The 10,587-nt window shown below is 37.2% G+C and overlaps 1 protein-coding gene across 1 annotated transcript in view; it reads left to right on the forward strand.

Moving 5' to 3' along the window:
* Window positions 1-9,960, forward strand: part of LOC103809694 (voltage-dependent calcium channel subunit alpha-2/delta-3) — a 97,618-nt gene extending 87,658 nt beyond the window's left edge. The window contains exons 19-21 of the mRNA XM_009082548.1: window positions 7,717-7,829; window positions 8,627-8,709; window positions 9,549-9,960. Of these exons, the coding sequence (XP_009080796.1) occupies window positions 7,717-7,829; window positions 8,627-8,709; window positions 9,549-9,641 (289 nt within the window). The 3' untranslated portion in view covers window positions 9,642-9,960. The remainder of the gene's footprint in view (window positions 1-7,716; window positions 7,830-8,626; window positions 8,710-9,548) is intronic.
* The last annotated feature ends 627 nt before the right edge of the window (window positions 9,961-10,587 follow it).

A 10,587-nucleotide genomic window follows, 5' to 3' on the forward strand; every position in this document is an offset into this window, starting at 1 on the left:
TTGACAGATATGAAATGTAATCCCAAAGTAACAACTCATCTTAATCCGGAATACTCAAACTTTGTTAATGGAGGTTTGCACACAAAAAATGCACTGAAAGACCTGGAGGGAAATGGCTGAATTTACAGTGATGCTCAAGCACCATAGTGCCTGGTGAGGGTTAAGTTGAGCGCTGTGGAAATTCAGATTACTTTTTCACATCTTTGTGCATCTGTTTAGGTTGCCAATTTGAAAATATTGCCAGCTGTTTATTTCAGTTCTAACTACTCACATTGAAATTCTTCCATGTTTTGTAGGATTCATCTGTATGAGCAAAACAACTGGTGTTTTAAAGATCTGTTCTATTGTCACCTAAAAATAATTGATATGATTATGTATGTGCATGAGTGATACATGCTAACACCACAATGTGATATTATTCTAATCATATTTTGGATGTAAGTCCCACAGTCATCACTGTGGCATTAAACAATAGATTAGTGTTCCTGTGGTCATTAAGGAAACAAATGGAAAATACACATATGGCTTTTTTTTTTTTCCCTTTAATCAGGCTGTTAAAGCTCCTGAGCATGGAATTAAAAATGAATCTGAACAGCCATTTAAATATTTATATGAGTAAAATCCTGCCTAAACCACGTGTTTGTGGTGACCACATATTCTGCTGCACAGCATCTGTTGTTATGAGCACAGATATAACAGCAGTGTATTCTTGTAAAATTAAAGGAGAATATTGTTTGTAAAATACAGCATATAGAGCAGTAATCATTCCTTAGGAACAAGGGTGTTTTAAAACAAAGTACAAAAATGAAGTGTTTCTGTGATAAAACAAGAATTAATTTTTAACAAGAAACACACAGCATTGTTTTTAAGTGAATTGCTTTTAACATTGGTGCTGTGCTCCAATTGCAAAGAAATATCTTCCATTCTGCAGGATAATGGGAAGATATTTTCTTTAAATTTTTTTGTTCCAATCTTATTCTGTAAGTGTTATTCAGAGTTCCATGCTGCTTGGCATTAATTTTGTTCCCTCAAACGCTTTTCAACTTTTGCAACAGTTTGAAGAAAGAAAAGAAACAGAGAGCTGAAAATCAGATATTTATGAATGATCTCAGGAGATTTATTACCATTCTTTGTTGCTGAAACAAGTTGTGTAACAGTGTCACTAGTCACCAGCTAATGGCAGCATGGCTGTAAGCCAGGAAAATAGTACAGTGCAGATGACCAAGAAATGATGGCATTTGGGATCCTCAGTCTGAACAGTCCAATATTACAGCTGTCTGGCCCACCCTCAGTCCCATACAAAATAGGCTGCATTCAGCAGATTTCTTTAAGATTGGGCATGTCTGGGGCTACATAAGTGGCTGCTTATTAGCAGGGAAACCTCAGATCTGTGTTGAGTTTATACCCTGTCCAAAACTTAACATCAGTGGGCAAGAAAATGGATTACCTCTCCTGCATAGAAATACAGAGACTAAGCTGCTTAATGGTGATATCGATTTCCTTTAATAGCACATGCTATAGTCAAATAGTAGAGAGTTAACAACTTAAAGGTTAAGTTTGCTTAGCTGGACAAGACTCATCTCTTGCATGTCTGAAATAGAATTACCTTAGCTTTGCCTGTTATCGATCCAGTTGTGTTAGGAAAGGGAAGTTGAAGCCAACAGCATTTCAAAGACAAGATGTTAAGCCTACGACATACAGATTTTGCACTTTACGATTGAGGTATTTGCAGTGAAGCAATGACCTGCATTAAGAAAGGAAATAAACGACTTGCAGGAGTGTGTGATCTTCATGTTTGCCTATAAGTTGGACTTCAAACATCAGGAGGTATAGCAGCCAGGAAGCAACGAAGGGCACAGCTCTGCCTTGCTCCTGCTGTTCCAAAAACCCTAAGAAGAGGCTGCAGAGACCTCATGACAGTCACCTCCTGCAGCAACTACTAACCTCCTTCCCTCTCTCACTTTGACACAGGGTACCATCACTGCTTGTCCTGTCATCCCTGTCCTTTTCTCTGTCTTGGAACATCTCCCTCCTTTGCAGGGAGGTTTGTTCTTCTTCAGTTGCTTTACTAACCCCAGAGGTTTGGAGGTTGGAAGACGCAAGGAAGAGAAAGAAGCACAGTGTGGAGAGATGGCAGTGCAGTAAGGGTAGTGTCAGCTCAGTCCCTGCTCCTATAGTGTATATATACTAATTATTTCTCCTTACAGGAGGAAGTAATTCTAATCTTAAGAAAAAGATGACATTTTTAGAATTAGGTGGGTTTGGGTCTGATTTTTTAAACATAGTGTGTAGAAAAAATATTATGATAGCAATAGAATATGTATTATCACTGTATGAAAGCTTTTATATATACAAGCAAAATGAAGAGATTTAAACTGAACAAAACCCAAAACCAACAAGCCAGGTTTGAATGTAGTGTTCTGGCTCTTTTAAGACAGGTGCTATACTGCACTTAGTTTTAGATATCACATTTCAACCTGTTCAGGATGCATTTCTCTGCAGGATCACTATTCATCCATTAGCGAGAAAGATTCTCCTGCAGAGGATGATTCAGATCACTGAAGCCAAATATCCTGGAATAATCTGTGTCTCTGCATGTGCTTGGTTCAGCATTAGAGGTTCTTCTAATTACCCTTCTAACTCAGGAACTTGAGTTACATGCATAAATGCAGCTGGTGTGACTGCCTTCCCACATTTGTACTACAGTCCTGTTATGATGTTTTACATATTCTAGGTTGTCTTCAGGAGTTAGAAAGAACTGATTCTCTTTGGGAAGAGCCATTTAGCCACCAGACACACATTTTAAGTGTGCTTCCTTACCATGTCCTCACAAGCACGACTTTAGCAAATATAATTATGGATGCAACAGTACTTGAATTCCAAGACTCTTTCTATTAATTTTCAGGGAACATATTAATAAGTATTGCATGTTGAGCAAATATTTACTATTTCCAAGTAAAACATGAAGCTGTTATTTTTTTTTTCTCCAAATCAATTTGTATGATATTGTTGCAGATGTTTTTATATGAACCAATACAGAAAAAGGTTAGAAAGAAACAGACAAGGTGTGTGCAGCATGGCAAAAATGTCATGTAATGCTCTGGCTTAAAATACAGACTTTCTTGCACATTTATTCTCTGTTCGTATTTTTCATTCATTAACAAAATAGTTCAGCATGACTAGATTTTCTTCCTCCTCTCTCTACCCCTTTCAAGTATTGAATTTCTTCCTTCCTCACCTTCCCCACAAAGTCAAGAAACAGTTTGTTTTCAGGTCTGTTTTAAGCCTCTGAACCTGCACATCAAATAAACCAAGCTAGTTCCTCAGTGGATGAAAGATGGAGGAGAAATTATTAATAAGCTTCTTATTGACTCAATGTGGCTTCAACAGGAACCCAAATGGTTTATTCTGTTTTATAGTTGGAGATATATGCAAGGCTATTTCTGTGCTGCCACTATCAAATGATGGTGATGATACTTGTGCAAAGGAAAAAGGTTCAAATCAAAAGATTTACACTAAACACAAGAAGAACTTTACCCTTTAAAAAATTCTCTGTAATGGTAAGGTGATTAAACATAGATTTTCTTTTGATTGTGAAGCCAGCAATAAAATTCAGCAAAACCCCTTAGTCCTTGAGAGTTGGCTTCCACATTACCAGTGACACAAGTGCCAGCCTAAGCCAGCAGGTGTTCAGAAATGGTTATTGTAATAGCAACTTTAGAGACTCACAGTGAAGCTCAATTAAAGAGAATACCATTTTCATTACTCTGTCAGGAACTTTATTTCCAACTGTAGCTATGGAAGCTGTTTGCTGGAGGTTTTTCTCCCTTGCAACTGAACCTTGGCATACACAGTGAAATATTTGGTGGAATGTTTCAGTCTGAAAGGCTGTTCATGCACCTTTTGTTTTCTCTGAATGTTTGGTTCCTGAGACTTACTGGCATAATCATTCAAAATGAATTTCAAAGATGCATATGCATGTCACCATGGAAACTGAAGGCTGAACACAAACAGCAAAGCTGCAGCTGGGATGCTTGTGTGCTTTATCCAGTTTGAGCATGGAAGCAGTGCCATGTGAATTATGCCAATAGTCTCACATCAACTGTGGTGTTTACGACTAGCAGAAAGTTCTTTGCCATTGATCTGGTGAGGGTAAGAATATCTCATGACTGTGAAATCATCTTAAATTACAGCGGATGAAAGAAGTGTAATTTTTGCAAATTATTAATAGAAAAGAAAACTAAAATGGGCATTTTTTGCCTGTATTTATTTTCTCGACTCAATCTCGGTCTTCAATCCTCTGTCTTCTCTTGCTGATGTGTTAATGCTTTGCCTGTGACCTCACAAATCAAGGACTGGTGAGGATTCACACTTGGCTCTACAACTTCATTTCAAGATTATTATATTATTTTCAAGAACTGTCATGGTTTAATGCCAGCCAGCAGCCAAGAACCACGCAGCCACTCACACTCCCTCCTCCCCCTTCTTCTCTCCCAGCCTGGAGGAATGGGGAGGAGAAAAATAAAGTAAAATATGTAGCTTGAGATAAGAGCAGATTAATAATAAAGAGCAGAATGAGCTAAAATGCTAATGGCTAATAAAAAGAACAGAATCAGTGATGCACAATACAATTGCTCACCACCCGTGGACCAACGCAACCCAGAACCTCCCCCGGATCGGCCCTTCGGCATGACGTGCCATGGTGGGGAATATCCCTTTGGCTAGTTCAGCTCACCTGTCCCAGCTATGCTCCCTCCCAATTTCCTGTGTATCTTCTCACCGGCAGAGCATGAGACACAAGAAAGAAAATGTCCTTGATTTAGCATAAACACAATTTAGCAGAAACCAAAACATCAGTGTATTATCACTCTGAATCCAAACACTGCACTACACTTGCTACTGAGAAAATTAACTCCATCCCAGCTAAAACCAGCACAGTTAATGCTTTGCCTGTGACCTCACAAGTCAAGGACTGGTGAGGACTCACACTTGGCTCTACAACTTCATTTCAAGATTATGAGAACTGTGAAAGGGAAAACATTAATATACTACTTGTGGAAGAAAATGTTTTCATTTAGATTTACCTCTAGTGGGATGCATAAGAAGCTAGTTGTTTCACTTCGCAAGATATTAGTTAATTTATTATTATGCACTGTAGAAAAAAAGTGCTGCAGTGAACCAAAACTTTCATTGTTTCATAGCACTTTATGGCAGTCCTATGTTCTGTGGCAGTCACCACAAGGTTAGACACTTCACAAACACCTGCACTGGATAAACAGACTGTAGATTTCTAGGTATATTCACTGTTTGGTAAACTGAACCAGTGTAATTAGTTGATACCTACGTCATAATTCCTAAAGTAGCAAAGGATTTTTTTTTGCTTAACCTAATATATTGAGCTTTGCAGTTCCTTTAATTCATCATTTTGATGATGGATCATCAATCCATGCATATATTGCATTCCCAAAATTGATGAAGAAGTTAAAAATTCTGAAGGCTTGTAGTAATTAAGTGATGCAGAAGATTTTGTTAGACTTGGTAGTGTAGCTGTATAGCAATTTACTCAGCATCATAGTTCTGTAGTTGAAACTTTTCTTCTGAGTTGAAATACTTTCTTTTTTCATCCCAGCTAGATAGCGTGATAGGAATATTTTTTCCACTTCTCTACTTTGAGGAAGCAATAGCCTATACTTTACAACCCTTTTACCCCCACAGAGAAGTGGGTAACAGAAGAAACAAAATGGGAAATGTGCCCACCTTTCATGAACTGGCACCTTTAAGCCTGGCTGTATGGTACATGCTTTCTCACAGGCTTTAGTATTTACCTGTGGGTCACAAAAAAGGGTATCAAAAAGGACTTGGAGTCAGGCACACCATAGGTGAAACAGAAATGTGATTACTCTCTTCTCAGCAAAAAGATAAATGAATTACTTAGCATCCAATTAATTGTTACACCACTTTATACCCTTCAAGTCGTTTTCTGAGCTAGTTTTAAAGATACAGCAAGAATGTTTCAGACTGCAAAAAATCCAAATTGTGCCAATTTCTGGGAATAAAACCAATGTTTTCTCTCTCCTTTAGGGTTTGATTTATTCATAACTGTTTTGAGAAATTCATACAGTACAGTTTTGGTGTTATTGTCTGCTAAAGATTTTCCCTCCTTTCCTTTTATTGGCCCCATTTCTCCCACACACAAATCCACAAAGCCACAGATGCTCCATTACAATGATGTCAGTCTTGCTACATGCTCCAGCTGTTTGGTAGGTACATTTATAAAGCTCAGCCTTTCACATTATGCCATAAATGTGTATTTCATGTATAAACATAAAGCTAACATATTGCAGATCACTCTAAGTGTAATTTTAATGGAGGTTCAGTAAGTTTAAAAAATACTGAAAAGTGTTTAATCTTTCCGTTGGCAACATTTTTATAGTAAGTTTTCCAGTTGTTTTTTTTCCTTAGGTTAGGTTTGAATATTCCCTGCCTTCTCCACTATTTCGTCTTCTGTGATCTTTGGAAAAAGCAGGGAGTTATTTTAGTAAGACAATATGTATTTTAAAGAAAGATGTCTGAGGAAAAATATGTCTCTCTCCACATCTTCTTGGTGCTCCAACCCTCACTTAACGTTCTGTACATTTACCAGCAAACCACACTGAAAAACACCTAATTCCTGGAATTGCCAGCTTTCAGTGATATTTGATATGGCAGATACTCTGTTGATACGATATATAAATTCTAACAGATTGTTTTACAAATTCATCAAGTACTGGGTCTGAGCCTTAGAGTCTCTTTTTGTATTGTGTCCTGAATTTCAAAGAAAAAGCTAAACAGTGCCTATTTGGCTCTGCTTTCTGCCCCTTTTCTCTTTGGAATTTGCTTAAGGATTCAGCTCATTGAAACTGTGCATCATTGACTAGTGCCCACAGGTCACTAGTGAGGTGAGGTCCTTGGTCTCCCCTGGATGATTTCTTTCTTACAAGCAATGTCTTAATTTTTTGCTTTACTTTTGAGTTGCTTACTTTGTCTTCATTTGAATGTAGTGCTGAGTTATCACCATAGTTGTACCATATAGTCATCATTATTCTAAAACAAATCACTTAGGAAGATTCTGAGGCTTAATCTCTTTTGTTGGCTCAGCAATAAAATGGCTCTCAAGAGAACAGATGAAAGCTGAAATCTCCCTCAGTAGTTCATGTTGCTACAAGCAAGACCCAGAGTGCATAAAAGCTCTAATAAGATTGTAGAGGGTAAGGTTTGGGACCATGAGCTATCAGTATGTGCCTGCAGAAGAACCCTCCTTATTTTTGTGCATCAGTTTCATTCCAGACCATAAATACACAACTGGGTATTCATATTGGAGCAGAATTCAGTTTTGAAATCTGAAAAAGAAAAATCTAATAAACACCTTGGTAATTCACTTGTGTCTCAATCTCCACATTAACATATCAGCAGTACAATCTCATCTGTTCTGCTTCACCTGTGTGTTCTTCAGTGTCATGTACACCTTGAAATGGACAGCCAAATTCTGTGAGCAGAGGGGAGCATTGCCCAGTGCCCTCTACTTCTACAAGGCGTGAATATATCAGATAATATATAAAGTCAGTGATATTTGTGACTTTATTACAGCTGGTGTTGACAATTTCAAAAAACCCTAACAAAACCTATGGCTCAGAAATACAGATAATCACCACTATTTGGTTTCTTTTTAATTTTCAGGTCTTTTGTTATCCAGCAAATCCCAAGCAGCAACCTCTTCATGGTGGTAGTAGATAACGAATGCTTCTGTGATTCTGTACCACCAATTACCATGGCACCTATAGAAATAAGGTATATCCTTTTGTTTATAAACTTGTCAGAAGGAGATTCAAGATGCAAATATTGAAAAATCTCTTCTAACGTAAAACTTGCATTGCATGACATCATCACCCATTATAAAGTGCCGGAGCTGTTTGAAATTAAGGCAGCTGAGAATGTGGGTTTTTTTGATGAAAATTCACTTTTTTTTTTTTTGGAGAGTCAATACAAATTCAGCAAACACACATGCATCTTTACGTATCTATGATACTAAAAGGTCATGGTCATCATCAGATAGATGAACATTTGAACATTTTTCAGATTAGGCCCTAAGCATGTAATTTCCTTATAAGAATGGAGTTCCTGATATTGGAACTGATAAAAGTCCTTACAATATAGGTATATACTTTAGGGTTGGACTGGAGCACAGAAAATGTTTCAGAATCCTGCTCTCCAAGAAAATAAAAATGTAGCAAAGTAAATATATCACTTGATTTTTAGTTGCCCACTTTCTATTTTGTGCTGTTTTGTGGTTCGGGATTTGTTTTCTCTCATAAGCAGGAATTTGTCAAAAGCAACCTGCAGTGTGCTTTTGCTGCAGACATATAGGAAAGATAAGTTAGCAGTGTAAGTGCACATGATACTGTTGAAACTACAGATCACAGAGAAGAAAGCACTAGAATTACTTTCTTTTTCTTGTGGTGACCATACATATCACCTTGGAGTTTTGATGGAGAGGAAGAAAGGAGCTAAAAGATTTTCACTATATTCATTTCAAAACACTCCCATAAAAATGTAGTGCTCAGAACATCTCTCCTTAACTGCCTTGTACATAATGAATCCCTTAAATGTGAACGTTTAAAATCTCAGAAGATAAGAAGACGCCCAGAATCTTGTCATGGATTTCACCCTGAAGTAAGTTTCTGTCTACTTTTCCTTTCTTTTGGACTCTGATAGATGTTTTAGTTCTTTACAAAAAATAAACAGGAAAACTATCTTCCAAGGTCTAATGTCAGGAAATATTCAGAACACTCAGTAGTAAGGAAAGTGAGTGACATTGTAAGTGATGCAAATCTTTTTAGTACTCATGTAGATAATGACTTGCTGCTTTTGCAGACTGTTTTGTATCATGTAAGAGAATGTGGTAGGATGTGAGCACAAACTGGCAGCCAGGAACATCTGAGAACTTGCTCTGGCTCAAGCACTGACCACAAGATTCCTTATTAGAAGTGGTTGGCAACTTTGTGCTGTTAATGTTTCTCTCAGTAGCTAGCTTTAGTATCCCAACTGTCATGCGATAGTCATTACATTTGCATGTAATATTGCTTGGGAGGGATAGTGATCCCTCCACTACACATATTTACTACTCTGTGTTCTGCATAATACTCATATTTGTACAGTGCCAAGGAGAACTGATATAGACCAGGGTGTGATTACAGTGGCTTGTACAGCATATGTTCATAGACATCCATTTTACTCTGGAGTAACTTTGTTTCGTGCCTCCGATGGTGTAAGGCAATGTAGAAAGAGACCAAAAATATGGTGTAGAGAGGATTGTGTAATGCTTGTTGAGCATGTTCACTTTCAGTCTACAGTCTAAACTTGTTCAACTCAAAATGTGTACCTGTATTACTTCCTGAGTGTATGTAGTTCATGGGATTTGTTGTTTGCACCAATGGTCTTCTGCCTGTGTTTGGTAAATATTCATGTAATTGAGAGTAACGGCTTGTATTTATTTCCTTTTTTTTCTTTAGGAAAATGCAAGAGAATGTGGTGGTGTCTCAGGCCTTAGTGCTAAGCCTACTCTTGTTCTTCTTCCTCTGCTATTGACAATTTTCTCAAGGTGACATTGACTGATGTGTTCAATTGGCATGCTAATATATGGATAAACTGTGAACTGGGAAATGGTGCAACATAGAGGACATGAAATATAGTCAGAGCATCAGCATTTCATGATTTTAAACTGTTGGTGATATAAATTCTTAAAGATATGTTGAAAAAAAGATTTATCTTTTTACTTTGCAAGTCATGCAGATGTGAATTTGGCATATGGTAGTCATGATTCATCAAAAAAGGACTTGGTAGATAGAGGTGACCATTGCTTTGTCCCATTGAAAACAATTTAAAACTGTGTACTTTTTTCAATAAAGTATATTAAAATCACAATTTCAGAGTGTATTTTAAGTATGCTAATATATATGTTCCAATAATGAATGATGGGAAGAGAATAAAATAAATGGAAGAGCTTTTATTACGCTTTTAGTCTGTTTCTGAAAAGATTTGGAGAAGTAAATGTGGAGTTAGCTTTTACACTAGGGCTAAATAGCTTTTATTAACAAGTTAAGGAAACACCTGTGTGTGTATGAAGCTGAGCAGGTAATACACAGTGCTGAATTGTAGTGAAGGTTTGCTTTCTGGAAATAGCTATAAAATACTTCTGCTGGATTTAGAAAGTGAGGCAAAGCCTCCTTGTCCCTAACTTGGGCAAACTTTAGATCAAATTGGTTGATTTAGTTGCAGATGGTAAAATTAAATACTTTACATGTTTCAATTTGTGGGAAGATATGTAAAATAGTACATAAAAAAGGATGAAACTGTTCTGTTAATGATCTACCCTTTAGATGTCATGTCAGCTAGGAGAAACTTGTGATGAGGAAATTCCTAAGTGGAGAAAGTTTGACTTTTACAACGTATCTGTGCCAGCAGAACTCACTGTTTTCACTAAGAATTCACTGAAGCTCTCTCTCAGTGGGCAAAGATCAAGACCAATATTTTTTTATTCTAGGCCTTACA

The sequence above is a fragment of the Acanthisitta chloris genome, unplaced genomic scaffold, assembly GCF_000695815.1.
Source record: "Acanthisitta chloris isolate BGI_N310 unplaced genomic scaffold, ASM69581v1 scaffold16149, whole genome shotgun sequence".
Lineage (NCBI taxonomy): Eukaryota > Metazoa > Chordata > Aves > Passeriformes > Acanthisittidae > Acanthisitta > Acanthisitta chloris.